General features: G+C 37.8%; 1 protein-coding gene across 4 annotated transcripts in view; it reads right to left on the reverse strand.

Annotated features, from left to right (window-relative positions):
- mmp17a (matrix metallopeptidase 17a) overlaps positions 1-20,034 on the reverse strand; it is a 100,276-nt gene that overhangs the window by 52,691 nt on the left and 27,551 nt on the right. Inside the window, exon 1 of one of the 4 annotated variants that reach the window (XM_088435682.1) lies at positions 11,662-11,735. The exons of the other annotated variants lie outside the window; for them this stretch is intronic. Coding sequence (XP_088291808.1) covers positions 11,662-11,703 — 42 coding nt within the window. The 5' untranslated portion in view covers positions 11,704-11,735. Of the gene's footprint in view, positions 1-11,661; positions 11,736-20,034 lie in introns of those variants that run through there. 4 annotated transcript variants of the gene reach the window in all.

The raw sequence follows: 20,034 nt of genomic DNA on the forward strand, positions 1-20,034 counted from the left end.
GAGTGAGACAGGGAGAAAAACGGAGAGAAGAAGCGAAAAAAATAACGCAAGAGAATGAGAGAGCAAGAGAAAGAGTAAGAGAAAAAGGCAAAGAAAATGAGAGGGAGAAAGAGAGAAAAAGAGAGAGAAAAGAAATGGAAAAAGAGAGCGAGAGAGCAAAAGGGACAGAAAGAGTGAAAGTGAGAGTGGGAGGGAGAAAAAAAGGCTGATAGGAGAGAGAGAGATAAAGACGAGAAGAGAGTAAATGCAAAAGAGAAAGTGAGAGGCAGAGAGGGAGAAAGAGACAGAAATGGAGAAAGAGAGGGAGAATAAAAAGGGAAAGCAAGAGAGCGAGAAAAGCCAACACAAAGAGAGAGGAAGAGAGACAATGAGAGAGAAAGTTAGACAGTTGAGAGAGAGGATGAGAAAGAGAGAGCTAGAATAAGAGAAAGAAAAAGAGGCAGAATGGGAGAGACACAAAAAAAGAGCACTCGAGGACAGATAGAACGAGAAAGTAAGAGAGAGAGCACGAGTGAGTGAGGGAAAGAGAGAAAGTTTTTTATTTATTTATTTTTTTTTTTTTACTTTTTTCCCCAACCAGCAAAATAAGGAAACAGATGAAGACACTAATAACGTATTGATTTGGAGTTTGAACTGCTATTTGCTCTCCACCAGGGGGCGCGCTCCACTATTAAACACAATCAGGCGTTTTACTGTTGTGTTGGTACAGTATTCTAATAATTCGAGTGTAACGGTGTTATGATGACATATTTTGGTGTTGCTCTTATTTCTAAAAATGCAGACATGTTCAGTCTGTGTTGGTGGCATGATGTAAAATTTTGAAATATGTATTTTTATATGAGAGGGGAAATAGGAAATACAGTGGAATAAAAAGTTGGCCAAATTTTGCCTCTAAATACAAGGGAAAAAAAATCAATATACACGTGATTACTCGCATGTTCCAAAAGAAAACTTGAAATTCACACACGCATTAATCGCGCCATACCACTGCACCAGTATCCTGATCTCCAATTGGTCAGAATCCCCTCGCATTCATTGTCCTGCTCTCCTATTGGCTGTGCTGTACAGATACAAGGTAGAATATTATAAAATTTAACCTGCTGTTATTTTTTTTTGCGCTTGGAACAAATTAGGCAATTTACATGTAAAAAGTGATTCACTATAAGATTCAGGATACAGACTGCACTCCGAAACGGATTAAATTCATATCTCGAGGTTCCACTGTAGTTAAAATTGAAAGTGTTTACGTGTTTGGAAGTTAGGCTTTTAGCTTAACGGCAGCTGTTAGCTTAGCGGTTAGCTAAACACGTTTCATTTAGTTGTTAACCTGAGCAGTTTATGTTGTAACTATATCTTTTGGTTTAATGTTTGCTTTTTCTTAAACACAGTAAGCACCTTGGCAAGTGCGTACTAAAAGTGTTCAAATGGTTTTCATAACAAATAAATCAAGTTAAAAATTGCTGAACGATGTTAACGATGTTTACATGCTCCAATACCTGTCGCTGTTTAATTGATTTACTGTATTTAACGATCATAAAAATAACAATAATAATCTCTCTGTCCTGACTCTCTTTCTCCGTTATATTTATTGTTTTCATCTATTTGTATTACCCCATCCATAACGTTCGATATCTCACTTAATTACAGTATCTGGGAAACAAAGGCAATTTGGATGGAGTTTTTCTGGAGATGGCGAAAGTAATTAGCTTCCAAATAAACATGACTGACTTGGTGATGAACTTTCATCCCGTAGCCTTGAACGCCTCTCAAAATGAATGGTAAAATATGCCGCGTGGACCGCATGGGAAAATGTACACGGATTTCCATCATATGATGTCCGTCGTCCCCAGAAGGCCGACGGCAATCATCTCGGCTTGCGTTTACTCAGCTATTCGCTCTATTTGTAAATGTTGGTTCTCGTTGGTTTGGTCATAAGCAGCTATTGAGTGATCGCAAAAAAGATATTTAAGCTTGGGCTGATTAGAAGGTCGTGCAAATACACAAAAAAGATGGCGGTAGTAAATGAACAATCAGAATCAAGAAAGCAAGTCCACAAACAGGGGAATCTCTAAGACGGAATTTGAATGAGCTAGCGCAATTGGAATTCAATTCGAGCATTCAACCGTGAAGTTACATGAATGTTGAGTTTACACCGCTGGCATTCACAACGCGAACATATCGCGCAAAGTCTCTTTTGTGGTTGTTTTCGTGTTTTGAAAAGGGAAGGACGGGCCTTGAGACCAGTAGATGCAAGGAAACGAGCATTGTAAGACTCCAGCATAAGCATAAATGTTGGTAAATATTCATTTGAAGGGTTGTTGTTTACTTGTTTTTCTTTCTTTTTAAATGCATACTGGTAGATGCTAAAAAAGTAAGACAAATTTGTTTATTTTGTCATACATTTATTTGATCATACATTTTATTATGTGGCTATGGGGTAAATTAACAATACCAAGTAGCAATAACGCTAGTACATATGAAAAATAAAGACAAAAGACAAAAAATTAGAGGAATCTCTTTGCTCTGAGGCAATTATGATTCTCTAATGTGTCATACTGCCAGTCGAGTTTTCAGATTAATTAATAATCTTATTAATTTTTTACGTGAATTCATTCAATCCCAAAGACGTATTTTTACGTTTTTCAAAAGTCGAGATATTCAACCTCAGGTACTTAATGTTTATTCCAAATCATTTTTTAAGTGTCCTTTTACTCGCGACGCAGCTCGAGAACATTTTACCATGAATAGCTGTAGTTGCGCAGCATTCGTGTTTTTCGAAGTTTATGTGTATATGCCAAAAGACCGCAATTAATAAACAAGTCAAATGGGATACCTTTCCGGTGAAAATAGGGTCCATACCCAGCCACTCTTAATTGAATCAACTGGAGACATAACTTTTACATGATCCTCTGCGTTTTAGTAATATTCCTGTGTGCGAACAAGTATGGACTCGGACGGTGGTTCAGTCCGCTTGCTTCTTTTATTGCAACAGCCAACAGCTGCTTACAGCCAATTGATGTCCATCCTCTAGTTTGTACTGTTACGGTAATTTTTTAAAAGTAAGAATACGATATAAAAATGCACATCTGTGCATCAAAACCCGGCTTATGTGACTGACGGATCATTCTTCCTCGAATAGTGTCGAGAAAAAAAAAACATCAAATTTTTAAGTTAACATTTATTATATAATTTCTATCTAATTTTTTGGGAAAAAAGTGCATCTTATATTTGGGGAATTATGGTGTTAGATTATTTTTATTATTTCTTATCGCATTAAGATGCAGCCATTTTTAAGGTGCAGCCATTTTTAGACTCTCTTTTAGCCAGATATTTGAATCTAAAAAAAACTTATTGAGGGCTAAAACTTCAAATAAGTTCATTCGATTGAATGTCTGGACTCCAGAAAAAGATTGCATTCCATTACGAAACAATTTGCTATAATCAATTCCACACATGTCATCACCTAATATATAACGTGCTTTCTAAAGCCTGGCAATTTTTTTTTCATATTCTCTCAAATCATGAGTCAGATTTGCCTTTTTTTTCCAAAGACTGCTAAATTACATCTGTCAGTTTCCTGGGTTAGATGGAATGGCCCTTATTTAAAGCGATGTGGTTGATTAAGAGGGAAAGATGACATTCTTGGTGTTACGCGGAGTGTCTTAAGTGTGTCTTAACCTTTAAACAGCGCACCCCAAAGCCTTCCATCTGAGGGGCCGCAAAGCTTTCTTTCATCTTAAGACATTTAGCAGACTTCATATGCAGCAAAATTGCTCTGCGGTGGAGCAAGGCTGGCTGTCGTTTGCTATATGCGGCTTGCGAGCATGTGGCCCTGAGGACCACATAAAAAGAAGATTTCCTCCTGTGGTGAAAAGAGCCATTATGTTTTTTCACTTTGTTCTATATATTAGCATTTTTTCCCCCTCCTCCAAAGAGGGTCCAAGTCATGAAGTATCCTTGGCCTTGAGATAGCAGAGAGCCACACACGCTGGCACGTTGGAAAGCTTAACAGTTTAAACCGGGGGTGTCAAACTTTTCTCCATTTTGCCTCAGGGGCCGCATGGAGAAAAAATTTATCCTCATGCAGGCTGGACAGGTAAATCATGCTTTATATCAAAAAATAATTTGTGTCAATTAGATATTAGATCTAGATTTTTGCTGCGCAAACAAGCCTGGTCCCAATTCCTTGCGAAAGTGGGGGTCAACTTTTGAAAAGTCAATAAAAAAAGATTTTTGAGTCCTCTATGTATCAAAATATAGCATTTTATAGCATCAAGTTTCCTTTCATCTTTCTCAATTTGTTCAAAAATACATATTTTGGATTGAACACATGATAAATAAACAATTAAATACAATGAAAGCAAAATATGCAGAGGAAGGAAAACACCCCAATCAAAGGGGACAAATAACGGTAAGGTGAGGGACGTTGTAAACCGGGGGTCCACTGCACGTTAGATTTTTCCTCTGCACTAATAGCCTACTTCCAATTAGTTCCAATTTCTCGAAAATGATGGGGGTCAACTGGAAATAAATCGTAAATTTGATTAAGATCAAGTAAAATACCGGTAACTTGCTTTTGGATCCTCTACTAAGAAAGAAAACATATAACACAAATAAATAGGACAAAAGATAAATATCCAGAGACAGGGAAAATGCGCCAATCAAAATCTGTGGTTGTCCAACTTTTTTGCAACGAGTGCAGTGAACTGCAAGGACTTGAATAGAATAAAAAGGCACTGTATTGTCACATTCTGGACACATTCTGGAAACGTAATAATATACGTTTAAAAAATTCATGAAGAAGAAGTCACAACCTCATGTCAAAACATTGAAGCTATGTGCTAACATCTGCGCTGTAAGTAAAGCAACTTTGAAAAGAAACAAAAGACTGATTGATTACGATAGAACGAAGCTGAACTTTTGGTAACCGCTCTGATGGGAACCCACGCCCATTGGGTATCTATTTGGGGTAGCATGAAAGCTACACGCTAATGCTAACGTGAACACTTCCGCCTGTAAGTTGCAGTGCTGATCTTCGCATACACATTTCTGCGTATTGTAATGTTCATTGTTAGGCACGAGGGAGCTTTTTCAAGCATAAGTTTTGGCTGACCGCAGCCCGGGACAACGTGAAACAAATTAACAGTTTTTTCTACTTTTCTTTCAAGGAAAAAAGTGATCGGACAGAAACACGCCTGAGTGAATGCTTTAACACACGCAAGCGCATTACAGTATTTTAAACAGTAGATTAATGGTTTGGTCCTTTTCATTTTTTATTTTTTTTTATCTTCACGGTATCATCTTGCACCAGTGGGTGAAACCAACATCAATTTTCACATCATAAAAAAAATAGGCTTCATAAGAGATAAAACGATTTCTGTGGAAATTTCAATTTGATTCAACAGACAACAGAAGGAAAATTTGACATCCATGAGGGATGTTTTATAGTTTGGGAAAGGCTACAACTTCATCAACATAAGTCAGCAAATTGTCTCTTCTGTTCTGTGTCCAATGTCGGAGGCTTTGTGTGTACCAAAAGCTGCTTGAAACCACATAAGCGCGTGTTGATACAGCGAAGACTTGGAGGTTTCTTTTCCTGCGGTGTGCGATTTGTTTGCCAAACGCTTCTGGTGTCGGAATGTCAGTGGCTCAAAAGTAAAAAGCCCAGTACAGATCATCTATTAAGCTAATACGACCTTGGAGTTCATAATATTTGAAGTAAGGCCACAGTATGTCAAAAATCTTTGAAGAAGGATTTACTTTTGTTTTTTATTTTTTTTCAGGCACTATGATGCACCTTTTCAGATTCAGAATAAGTTGTAACTTGTATAAACCCTCTAAGTAAGTAACAACAATTTTTCTGCATTTTCGAGATCAAATTCATAATTAGATTTCGAAAAAATCTGCAGTTTCATAAATATTTAAAATATTTAAAATGTCGGTTTTAATTTTCCAGATAAGTTTATATGTATTTAATATGTATTCATTCGCTTCTATTTTTTCAGCATAATATGGTTCTGTATGTCTAAAATATTTGAATAAGGATTTTTTTTTTTTAATTGCAGGCTCTTTGATACACTCTAAGCAATTTTTTTCAGATTCAGAATAAGTTGTAACCTGTATAAACCCTCTAAAAAGTAACAACATTTTCTGTATTTTTGAGATCAATTTAATAATTAATGAAAAAAAAAACCTGTAATGTTTAAAACCTTTTTTTAGGTTGAAAAAAATTAACATTTCTGTGTTAATGTTCCAGATCAATTTTATTTCACATGGATTTATTGTTTGTTTATTCATTTATTTTTTTTCAGCATTAAATTGTTCAGTTGGTCAAAAATGTTTCTAGTTTGAATAAGGGTTTACTTTTTTTTTTTCCGGCATTTTGTTTTTTCAGATTCCGAATAAGCTGTAAACCGTATAAACACTCTAAACAGTAACATTAACATTTGCTGGCTTCTTTTATTTGATTTTGTTGATTGTAAAAGTTAGGAATACTTTTACAATTTTCATAGATACTGACCTCATTTATCATCAGCGCAAGTGGGGCGGGGGCACAAAATATCGTTTCTTTCCTTGGGGAGAGCTTTCCAAAAAATGATTGAGGAGCACTGACCTAACTGTTTCTAGCGTTCCAGGCATTTTCAGATAGTGACACAAAGTTCAAATGACTTCGTTAATTATGCTATTAAGATAAGGATTTGATTTCATCGTGCGTCCCTCGTATGCAATAACCGTCATCTGCTCTATCCGAAAGCCACGATGCTGCAAGCAGATGGCACACCCCCTGCCTGCTCCATCGCTCAATCTCCTCATCAGACTTCCATAAAATGAGCCTACACATGACTACCAAGTTGTAAAGTTATCATGTGCGCTCGCTTTGACGCCACGGTTCCACTTGCGCTACCGTTGTTTAACCACACATGCATCCGCCGTAATTTAATTTCGCGAGCAACAAAGTGCGCGCGTCTCGGTGTCTCAGAGCAAGTGTGTGACGGAGAGGATTAAAATGCGGCTGGTAAATGAATCATTTAATCCCGGGCTTAGAGACAGCTGCTTCTACAGAGAGCCCCTGTCTGTTGACCGAGAGTCGCTGCAGGAGACAACAAGAGACGGACGCGGCGAAGGCGGGAAGGAAGGAGAAAGGAAGCCTTTCTCTCCTTGATCTTTAACCCGACGTGACCTCAAGGTGTCTGCTCAATGGAGCGTGCCAATTCTTCAATCCTATTAAAGGGAGTCAAGGAACTGCGATACGAGAAATAAACACCAGGAAATGTCATCCAGAACAAGCAATGATATTAACTGCGTGTGCAAACATTTAAAGTTGGCCCGATTTGTTAAATAGTCGACTACACGATTCCCGGCAGCGCAATTGATCGGATTTCAAACGCGATCACGATATTGGCTGCCATGATGAATTCAGATGATCCTCGGAGGTATTAACGTTTAAAAAGCCTGCTACCGTACATGTCAAAACAAGCACTTTGTCATCCTACCGCCAGGGGGCAATGTTTCCCACATGTTTGCATGACAAAAGCCTTTTCTCACCCTAATTTATTATTTACCAGTGTGAAATGGCGTTCAGTTTGAGTGAGACCCATTCTGAAAAGTCCGATCGGCAAAAAATTGGAATAAATTTTTGACTAATAATTGATTAAAATTTGCTTAAGGGACAATGTGTAAGATTTATACCATAGAGTACACCCTAACCCTAACAAATACATATTAGAATTACATTTCTACATAATAATCAAAATATATCATGTAAAGAATAATAAAAAATGATCCTAAACCCTTTAAATATATTAATAGCGTTACTTGGCAATATGAATGCAGTTCACTTGTTTGCCTTAAGATGGGGCTGGTGTGTTGGTGGTGACTGCAGAGACAGACACCTTTTTAGGATGTTCAATTTGTACATTTTACATTTCCAACTATCAAGGGATCATTTAAAAGTCCACGGGAGCAATAATATTTATTATTGGGATTATTTTGAGCATCTAAATTTACTTGGCCCGTGTTTTCATTTAGTTAGCTAATTTAATTTATAAGTGCAGTAGTCAAAGGTATCTGCACCTATCTTTAATGACTTGGACAAAATGCAGCATTTCTATGTGCATGATGAGTGTTTACATACGTACACAACATACTGATACACTTTCCACGTGATTGGGCCATGCGAAGTGCTTCCTGTGTGATGTCATTGCTAACGGCGTGCTAACAACGTGAACATCAGACGCTACAGCTCGAAGCGGTATGTCACATATGTGCTTTTATGTGAATATGTACAATTTTAGCCGTAGCTAATGTCAATTTTCTGTTTGTTACTTCCACTGTGTAAAGTGTGGATGAAATGAGAAAAGATGATTGGAAAGTGGAACACCACAGCAAACATCAACACAAAAATCTATTGTCTCGTTTACAGGCAAGCCAACATATGAATACATTATAAAAATGCAGATATTGAAAAAAATAAAAAAGACCCTCTCAAACATACACTTAAAGGATTATTTCCGGCAGAGGATTGCCTATGTGATAGCTGTGCGAAAGTGTCACGCAGCACTGCAACCGCTCGCGCGCGAGGCTTCTGGGCTGACTGCAACACAGCAGGGACAACGGGCAGGCGTTACTCAATCCCTGTGTTTGTGGCATTGGCCCGGTGCCGTGCCACATTCCCACCCACGGAGACGAGGGACTTCAAAGAACCTTCAGACGGCCATTCCCTGAGAGGAGCCGCCGAATGGTCCTCCTTTGAAAATAAACTCAAGTTACACGTGTGCGCGGCCAAATTTAACCCGCAAGCTATCAGTTTCTTCATCTTGAAACGATGCGCGGGTTAAATATTCTTTTATTACTGTCAGCAGCGAAATTGCTTTGGCACTTTTAGCTTTTTCGAGAATCGCTGATAATGCAGCTGGCCTCTCCATTACGCTTGGACCATGAGAACAATGGACAAAGACCACCCAACAAATCAACAATGTAATTATAGGATATCCCATTCATGCTGCGGATGTTGGCAAGTTATATAGCGCAATTATTCCGCAGCGTTAAATGCACTTTTCGTTTCCTTTTTATTACCGTACAATATGGATGGGCATAACAAATGATTGGATTGATCGTTAAGAACCATGTGCATTTTTGATTTATCACGTCTTAAAGCAAGTGAATGTGCCACTGGGCTGCAACCGGTAGAGATGCTGTTGCTTCACTAAAACAAAGAACCAAATAGAGGCGGTCGGCACGTTTCGCACTTAGACCTCCAACGATGTTCTACTTAGTCCGCCTCGAAAAAATACCCCTCATATTAGCATTATTTTAGACACCACGGCTGGAGAAATCATACACAGAAGCACACGTACGCATGACTAGGCATTGCATCACCTTAATCGTGTACAACACAGGCTATTTTCCAGAGAATTTAAACGTCAATAAACCGGCATCAGGCATGAAAACGCATGAACAAAAGAAACATTCAAAATGAAAAAATAAATAAAATGCTTGCACTCAAAACGACTGTCCCACAAAACACTTATTTCAACACAAAATCCATCCTTTTTTTCTTTCCTCAAAAAGACTTCAAATAACTTTTTCCTCTCCTTCAGCCATTGTTGGTTAAAAAGATACAGTATATTTGATTTTCCTGCTAAAGTTTGGCTCTGATGAAGGCTACACCATTAATAAAAATCCACCAAATAACACAGTGTAGCTAGGTTGACCTGCAGAGCGCTGCCTCCCATCCAATCACAGTGCGTGTACATGTCATGTTCAACGTGAGGCCTTCTAGCGGGCCTTACTGTGCGCCAACTTGAGATCTGATTGGCTGATCTCAACTATCAAATATATGTGCCCGTTCACTTAAAGTGCACAGACGCCCAAACTGTTGATTCTGAAGCCCTCAAGCAGATTTCGTATAGTCTGGCGACACAAGTTAGCAGAATTCTGATTGGATAAAAATTCTAATCCAGAACAACATTGGAATGACCTTAACCAAATGGATATGACACCAAGAGAACAGAATAAGGAGATTAATTAGTTTAGCAGTTTAAAATGAAATTGACTTTTATTATAATCATGATAATGATGTCAGGTTATGTAAGGCCACCAGAGAAGGCCTTGCTGGCCCTGAGGGTCCACCACTGGAACAACAACATGGTGAGATTCTTCATTCCTATTTTATTTACTCCTGTGCGGTATTTTGATCTTTACATCAAAATAATTTGATATCAAAGGGGAAGCATTCAAAGAAGACACTGGGGATCTGAAATTTCACCCAGATGGTGACACCAGGGCAAAGTTCAACACGACACGCCCACTTAGTTATCACACTACGGGGAGTATGCCGTCCCTCGACTAAAATTCTGCAAAAACGATGTGAAGGAAAACGACCAACTGCGTTTAAATAATACTGCACTGCTGCCATTACATTTTGAGCAAGATGCTTGGTGTGCAGGACTACATTTTTCTCATGATTCTTTTTTTTTTTCCCCAGTCCGGATCATCTGCCCTCTCGCTTGTATGACGAGGTGCAATGATTTTGGAGAGCTTCTGCCTTTCAGTGAGGGCTGAACATGAGCCGGGTGAAAGGGGTGAGATTCAGTGGGCAGCTGGGGCTTTGGCAGAAGGTCAAAATGTCCTTTGCTTGGAACGGAAACTGCGGGAGCCCCTGCGGGTGTAACATCAGGTTTTCCCATTTTGTACTGTATTTACACCGAGGGATATAGGCGGGTCAAATACTTAGTTTTGTCAGTGCGTGGGGGTCAACTGTATTTTGGGTTGCATGCAAGCTTTGCATTTTTAAAATAGAGCATCATCGCAAAAGTTGGATATGATTTGACTAAAGTTTTCTGGGAAAAAGGCTTGTTTTTCTTGTAATCTATTTGGGTCTACTGGTGAAGATTTTCACCAGTCACTGGTTGTGTAAATATTCATGAGGAAAGTTTTCTCACAAAAAATGTTATAGCAAACGGCAAATATTTTTTTTGACAAGACATTCTACTTTTTTGACCAGCATTTTATTTTTTTTTCATTTTGGATACTTCATTTTCACTTTTGGTACTGACGGACATTTTAAAATCATTTTTAAACGTTTTTAAACTTTTAAAAACAATGGACCGTTCATCGTTGACGACCGAAACACTAAATTTCGTACGCCAATTTGCAATTTTCCGAATTCATTTTGTACCGGCAATGTTTAACCATTCTTCAGCAAAACACTTACAAAAAAGTAGTAGGGTTTGAATAACTGAACTAATGAAAATATGTCTTCGGGATCAAATAAGTTAATGGGCTCATATTTCTGTTTATGACGTTATGAGAACGGATACCCGTTTCACAGCCTCAACTTCAAAGGAATACTTTTATATTGGTATTTACGGGTTACAACGTGTTATTTATGGGGACACAGAGGTCGGGCTAAGGGGTTACCCGAACCTCCTAATCCAGTGGCTGAGTTTTCCTTCCTGTTATAAAACTGAGACGGGGAGAAATTGAACCGTAACTCCAAAGCACGAAATCTTCCTTTAAGTTACTTTCTATAGTGTACGGCAGAGTATTGAAAAACCGATGACAAAATGGCAAAACGCGGCGCCCTTCGAAATGTTTAAATTTGTATTCAGCCGTCACTCAGCATTATAACAATGCCTTGCAGCTACCTGACATTTTTACCTTGAGCCCGCGTCGCAACCTCCGGTGTCGAGTCGGCTTCATGTCACAAGAACATAATCCCTTCCAAAGTCTTATCCTGCTGTTCACTTTGAATTATTAATTGCACTCAGCTACTCTCTCACAGCAGTTGGAGGGAACTTCTTATTTTTAATATGATCGGAGACACTGGTCAAGCAAGACAAAGAGAAATAATAATAATAATTTTAAAAAAAAATCGAATAATTGTGTTAACACGGCTACCTCAATAAAACTTTACCGGCTGTACAATAGGTAACATTGACTATTATTATATATATTTTTTTAGCCGCGGAACGAACCACTGCTAATAACATGAGACATAAATTGTGTTTCCGTCGTCTGCTTATGCGTGACAAAACAAGTAGCAGCTTGAAGAGGGGTGAAGGATAGCTGAAAGCGAGTCTCCTCGCATTAAGATTTTCTAATGTTGCTAATTATCCTACAGCGTAAAACAATTGTTAATGGCAGTATATATGTACTTGAATTGCGAAATTAAATCGGGAGACGATTGTCTTCATCGAGACAAAACACAACTCAAGTTGATCTGCTTGTTCATTGACTGTAATTAACCAAATATAGGACGTACTTTTTTTCCCCAAAATGAAGGCAAAACATCTGGGTGCCTCCTATGAACGGTAATTTAAGATTATCATTTTTTTATTCGACGGCAATCATGAAAGATTGCATTCGTCAGTCACATGGACCGAGATGATACGTTTAGATGTGCATTTGTATATTGGACGTATTCTTGGTTATGGTAATTACGGTAATGGGACATGATTTTCAATAAAACAACCAAGCAGATTAAAAGAATGTCCGAATCCATCCGCGTTGGCTGACATTACAGTAGCTTTCAAGGAGAAAGTGTTTTAAAATGTCGCAAACTGTGAAACTGAACTGTGTGAAGGTAGGAAAATATTGAGATATACAATTCATATATAAATGACAGAAGAAAAAAAAAGAAAATATGAAGAAATTAAGAATTCTTTACTTGTAGCTTTTTGTGAAATAAATGCTTTTAATCTGGAAGGCGGTGCTGTATTTCCATTTCCTGTTTGGCAAACTTTGTTTTAATTCTTAGTGGTGCTTTAGTCAAGGTTGATGTGACGATTTCAATTTATTCCGATTCGTATTGTGAGTTTGCGTTGTCCGTGTTTCATCATTGTTGTTTGCATAGCTTTTGGTGTGTCCAACATTGAAAATACCAGTATTTGACCCTAAAATTAGTATTGTGTCCTGTACACAGGTGTGTCCTATATTTGGGGAATTACAATAGTTTCCATGTCAGAGTGTTGGAAAATGTAACATAAAGGTGATTTTTTTTAATGCTATGACAGGGACAGTACATTTTCAAATTAAGAACAAATTAATTGGAACATGAATCAATGCCTTATAGTCCAAAATTTACAGTGCATGAATAGGAGATGAAAAGAAAATAAAGGATATAAAAAAACTGTGTATATAAAAACTACAAAAACTACCAGTATTTGACCCTAAAATTAGGATTGTGTCCTGTACACAGGTGTGTCCTATATTTGGGGAATTACAATAGTTTCCTTGTCAGTGTTGGAAAATGTAACATAAAGGTGATCTTTTTTTTAATGTTATGACAGGAACGGTACATTTTCAAATTAAGAACAAATTAATTGGAACATTAAGCAATGGCTTATAGTCCAAAATTTACAGCGCATGAATAGGAGATGAAAAGAAAACAAAGGATATAAAAAACTGTATATAAAAACGACAAAAACTACCAGTATTTGACCCTAAAATTAGGATTGTGTCCTGTACACAGGTGTGTCCTATATTTGGGGAATTACAATAGTTTCCTTGTCAGTGTTGGAAAATGTAACATAAAGGTGATCTTTTTTTTAATGTTATGACAGGAACGGTACATTTTCAAATTAAGAACAAATTAATTGGAACATTAAGCAATGGCATATAGTCCAAAATTTACAGTGCATGAATAGGAGACGAAATAAAGGATTAAAAAAAAACAAACAGGGTATGTAAAAACTACGCGCAAAAAAAGGAGTAAAACAAGAAATAGAAGACTGCTTCTTGAGAAGGCCACAAGTTATATAATGAAAGTGACAAGCCAAGCGAAGGGACACTTTAGGAAACCATCACTAGCTTCTCTTGACACGACAAGCCGGCTGGCTCACACAGAAGCAAGATGACTCACATGATTTACCGGAGTCATGCAATATTTTTTTTTTTTTCTTGCATGTCAAACATAGGAGCAGGTTAACCCATGAGCAATATTTTGACCCTTTTTTTCCCCGCATCATTCTTGCAATATTTAAGCCAAGGGAGGGCACACTCCTGGTAATGTGATAAATAAGTGGTCGTGCTATGTTGAACTTTGTCATGTTGTCACCACCTGGGTGAAATTTCAGCTCTCCCTTTGATGTAAAACGCCCTTGATATAAAGATCAAAGCATATACTGCACAAGGGTTGAATTCAGGTGTCTGTGCAAATTTGGACGTTTCTCTTACCATATTCAAGAGTTTTAAACGCCTCTTACAAAAAGTCTCTCTTTTTTTTTTTGTATGAAGTACAAAACCGCACTTAAAAGACATACCGGCCCACACAGCCTAAAGTGACCAACACAATGCGTTATTCCGCTTCCCTCTTTATTGCGCATTTATGTTTTTGCAACGACAGCACAATCATTGCGGGGTGAGACTCGACAATAGCGTGACAATTCTATTTTGGGGAAACAGATGTCGTGGTTAGACAGTGACTTACACTATCATGCAAATGGCCAGAATTGAATGTTTGGTTGCGAGTGCTTTGTGCAAAGAAGTGGAGAGGCATCCTTTGTGCGGGAGCTGCACAGCAGGATAACAGGAAACTATCAGTCATTGGCCAGTGAGAACGCAAGCGTGTGGTGCAATGGAAAAAGAAGATAGCCGACTGCAAATCTTATATTCTGGCATATTCGATACTTAACTTTCCTTCATCAAGATCTCTGAATCTTCTGGACGTCTGTTTTCGATATTGGCCACTATAATAATGGATACGGTTCACCGTTCCATATGTGAACTCATTTAGACAGCAAAAAAAAAAAAAAAAAAAAAAACCTAAAGGTATCAGCAAATCTAATTGTATGCTTTTTTAAACCAGTGACAGTAAAAATGCATTTTCTTTTTAAACTAAGAGCAAATTAATTGGAACATGAAACAACTTAATGCAACATTGTTTGTCCTGCAAGTTTTTAGCATTAGCATTATGACAAAAAACATTTTCCAACAGATGGGCTAATAATATCACGACAAATACAGTAAATTTACGCAGAAATGGTTGAAGTATTTTGTATGTAGATCATTTAAAATTTGATGGGTGGAATATGACCCACTTGACATTGAAAAAAAATGTTGAGAACCACTTAAAACATAGGTATCAAACTCAAGGCCCGGGGGCCAGATCCGGCCTGCCGTGTCATTTTATATGACCCATGAAATGCAGTGAATTGGCTTCAAGTTTCTGACTAAAACGCCAAACTTGCAAGTTGGTTTTAACTCTTTCGGTGCCAAGTGTTATCGGAAAAGGCAACCTCGAGTGCCAGTATATTTAGTATTTCCGCTCATCTTTCAAGGCCGACAGAATATTGTGTGCTATGTCTATGTGAATATGGGTGCTGCCATTGAAAGAATGACTTCCATTCTTTAATTACACTTGCATGTACAAAACAGCTGTATTTTGAGTGTGGAAACACTGCCATCCAATGGTCACAGTTATCACTACAGTGCTCAATTGGTTTAATATTAGATAAGTACGAGTCAAGGGTGTCAGCTACCCTCCATAAAAAATAAATAAATAAAACATATTTGATCAGAATTTTATCAATTATTATTTTGATTACTAAAAGATGAGAATTCTCATCCATGGAACTAAGAGTTAAATTAAAAAAAATAATAATAACTTGGGAAAAAATGAGCATTTTCTACTCCCTTTTGGACAGTTTTTTCAGGCCTCTGATTTCAAAACTAAGCAGCCCCCAACAGAAACTATAACCACATTGTGACCCACTACTGCCACCCCTGACTTAAACAAATCTTGCCGCTCTCCTGCCTCAAAATGACAAGTACCCCAAAACCCTTCAAAAAAAACAACAAAAACAAATCCAAAGCAATCATCATCACTTCAAGGCTTTCAAACTTTTCCTTGTTTGTCTTCCCGCACCTTTCGCCTGGAGCGCCCCAAAACTTTTATCACCTGCTCTAGAAAAGCCTTTCTAAAAAAAAAAAAAAAAAAGGGGGGGGGGGGGCATCAAAACAAACACAAGTTTTATTTTAGAGTCTCCCACAGCTGCGGGCTGTAAAAAGAACACAAACCGCTAGCTGAGAAGCCGCCACTGAGGAGTTATCTGACAAAGACGGGTAGCGGGGGGCGGGTGAAAAAGGTGACGCCGGCGTAAGCCCGCGCGCGTATGCGCAAAGTACCTGCAGGAACACACAAGCTGTCAAGATATATGCTATTTAATTACTAGGGAAAGGTGCGAGAAGCTTCAGTGGACCTACAGCAATAAGCGGCGCAACGGAACGACAGGCCGGCCGTGGATCAAGCGTTTGGCTAACAGCCTTCAAACGCACCTGCAATCCTCGTAGCGGGAGAACGTCTGACTTCAAGGGTGAGGAATGGAGAGTTAAATCGGACAAAATGAGCTGCAGAGGGAGTTTGCTTGTCTTGCCATCCGACACGGCGGCGGCGGCCGGGGAATTGGGGTCAGGGTTCAAACTTGGCGGTACTTTGTGACTTTGAAGGAAACGGGGGCTGTGAGACACAAAAACAACTTCGGGCTGCATTGTGGTTATTAAATAGGCAATTTAAAATGATTCATTTATTGGCCATCTAGAAATGTAGTGAATAATTAGCTGAAGACGTTGCTGGAGAAATTGCAAGTGAGTGCTGAAAAAAGAATGCGTAATGATGTGGAATGCTTTGGAATCATGCGATATTATAAAACGACTTGGAATGATATTGAGCAATGTAGAAGCGCGTGGAAAAAAAATCACAATATGAAATTATGAAAGATGTTTTTATTTGATATTTTTTATTTATAAATTGAACAGTTTCAGGTTGGAACAAATTAAATTGGTTTATAACGCTTTTTTTTAAGTGATGGGGAGAGGCGGAACAGTTAAACGTTGGACTGGTCAGAATCAGTCAAATGTAGAAATTAGAAACGAAAAAAAAGTTATTTTGGGTCTATATTTTTAGGGTCTGAAAATTGTGGTGGTAAAGTTTAAGTTTGGAACATGATGAGCGATAAGAAAAAAACAGATTTTTTGCTTTAATGTATAAAATATTGTGCATTCAAAGCAATAATATTGAATAATAATTCAGAAAAAATAAGTCTAATTGATCTGTAATATTAATGCAGAAGCAGCACTATCTTAAACATTTTAACATGTTTACAACTCCCGCACAAACTTGACATGAGAGCGTCACTACACCACCTGGTGCTGTGGAGGTGCAATTACACTTCACACTGAAGGGCCAAAAACAGGGGGATGTGAAAAAAAAAATATTGGTTAAAAGAATTTGCAAATTGTTGATTAAAAAAAACAAACAAAAAATGTTTTGAATGAAAACCCATTTTTTGGAATTCCCTATTGGGAATGAATGGGCATTTTTGGGGTGAAAAATGGTAAATTGTAGGAAACGGTGAAAGTAAGAAAAAAGATAAATAATAGCCATAGAAGCGTGAATCTTTGGAACATGTAGAAGTTCAAATGGTTTAAATCCATCAAGAAATGTTGAGCAAGTTAAATGTCAAAATATGGTAGAACAAAACAAACTAAAACAATAATTATAAAGATAAAATAAAGTTAGCACAATGTGTATGTTTTTTCCATTCACACTATTATTATATGATTTTAGTCATCCCAAACATTTATTTTCTACTGTAAAACTGCCATGAAAAAAAACATCACTCCACTAGTTCTTATTGAGATTTATGGGCATGCCAACATACAAAAGGACCCTTGTGACCCACTCCAGAGATACACAAGGGTCAAGACGCTTCTAAATGAACTCGAGGCCAGCCAATCATGGTGCACACATTGGTTAAAAAAAAAAAAAAAAAAAACAGGGCAGAAACTCACACTCCATTGGCAATTCTCCGGTGAATAGAAAGTGCATATTTTTGGAATGTGATTGCAGAGATCCCGGGGAAAACCCAGGCAAGCACTGGAAGAACATGCAAACACCACAAAGGAAGGCAGAGATTAGAAAGCAGACCCTCTGGAGCGTGGTGGCCACATGCTTTACCGCGCCTGGTTTTGTCCGATGACATCATCGACTTCTCGCCGGCGGTATTTTGACTTCATTTCAACGCCTTGTTCCAACAAAAGACGAGGCATTGCGATAACTCCTTGACATTCTGCCGTAATACAATGAAAAATCTCCATCTGAGTGACGTCGCAGCCGCTCAAAAAAGCTAGCAAACTTTCAGCCTTTTTTAATTGCGTTGATCGGGAAATATAAGACCGTTTTCATGAAAGGTAAAGAAAGCCAGAAAAGCCTGCGGTCTTTTCATATAATGACTGTTTGGTACGCCACTGACAAAATCTAATAACGTCACTGGGTGCTAACTTGGAAAAACAAAATAATTAACAGAGTTGGTGGAGCTGCTGTGTTTTTTGTGAACCTCAGCAGCCTTTTGAACAATAGAGACGCTTTGGATCGTCCTAATGGTGTAATTGCAGCTCTCTAACAGTGCAAGCTCACAAATAGAGAAGATGAGGCGAGCGCATGCTAGCTTTGTCAAACAAATTTGTTCATTATGAAAACTGATGATCAAAGGGGGGTAGTTTTACATTTTGTCATGGTAACTTCTAGGCTTTATTAGGAGTGACTGGTAGACTGTCTCGTGTAACCAGATTCTGATGGTATGATGATCTTGAGCAAAAATATTGATTAATTGTGCCGATATTCATTTGCAGTGCGTCAAAGTAAAACGTAAAAATTGCCGTCATTGAAATTCCTAAAGCATGTTTATTGAATCACACAAATAGAAAATAATAGCTCAAACCCGGAAACGAAAATGCGTCATGGTTAAAACCGGAAATATTTCTATCGGCAAAACGACGCAAAAATGCCTAAATAACGATACTCATGTGTTTGAATGATAATAAAATGAAACTTACCGCATTCCTGCCTGATAATTCAAAGCGGAAGTGCGTCATCGGCAAAACCGGAAGTACTCCTACTGGGAAAATCTTTCCCTTACACAAACAGAACAATAATCATGCAATAACAATGTCGAAATTTTTTTTAGCAATATTTGAAACAAAAAACATCCTTTTGTATCAGCCTTAAAGGCCCAGATGATTGGTCGATCTCTTATATATATATATATATATATATATATATATATATATATATATATATATATATATATATATATATGTATATATATATATATATATATATATATGCAGCGGACCCTCGGTTTAAATGGTCCCGGTCTTACCTTTTTTTTCACCTTACGATGTTTTGTTGTCCCCTCTTTACGACATTTTTTTCGGCTTACAACATAAAAAAAAACAAAAAAACTTCTCAAACATGGCGGTCAGCGTGTGCGCATGTCTACTAGGGGCAACGCGCTCATACGTCACTATACCCGTCACTACAATGCTGGTCCGCTATTGGTCAGCGGCATGACTCCCTAAGATACTAGTCTACTATTGGTCGGTGTCATGGGTCACTAAGATGCTGGTCTTCTATTGGTCGGCACATGGGTTCACAAAGATGGCTGCCTAAAGAGTTTATTTCGTGTGAGTGTGCTTTCAATATTGTATTTATTGTGTATTTTAGTGCTCAATTCAAACTTTAATTCTTTAGCCATGGGTCCCAAGATTGCTAGTGATGTTAAATATATTAAGAAGATGATTTAAATGGGAACAAAGCTGGAGATAATCAAGAAATACGAAGAAGGCTAAGCTAGCCTAGGCTAAACTAACCTCACTAAGGAATATGGCCATAACTCGTCACGGCAAAGGTAAATAAATTGTTTATATAATTTTTTATTTATGATATTATTTAATTGTATACATGTATATTGTATATAAGTAGCACTAACTATATTATCTTTATATCAATCTTTATTATGTATATACAATTTCACCCATTAGGCCCCAAAACAATGTCGACCTCCAACATTGTTAGCAAAAATGCATGACTCCACGGGAAAATGATATTATGGTACATAGATTAAAAATGATTTAACCCATTCAAAACTGAGAAACCATAAGCGTAAAAACATTTTTTTTTTTTTTTTCCCGAGCCAGCGGGGGAGCTCTCAAGTTACAATGTTGCTACATATGTTAACAGCTGCCGCTGTT

This window comes from Hippichthys cyanospilos, chromosome 15, assembly GCF_059441005.1.
Source record: "Hippichthys cyanospilos isolate Australia breed blue-spotted pipefish chromosome 15, RoL_Hcya_1.0, whole genome shotgun sequence".
NCBI classification, from domain to species: Eukaryota; Metazoa; Chordata; class Actinopteri; order Syngnathiformes; family Syngnathidae; genus Hippichthys; species Hippichthys cyanospilos.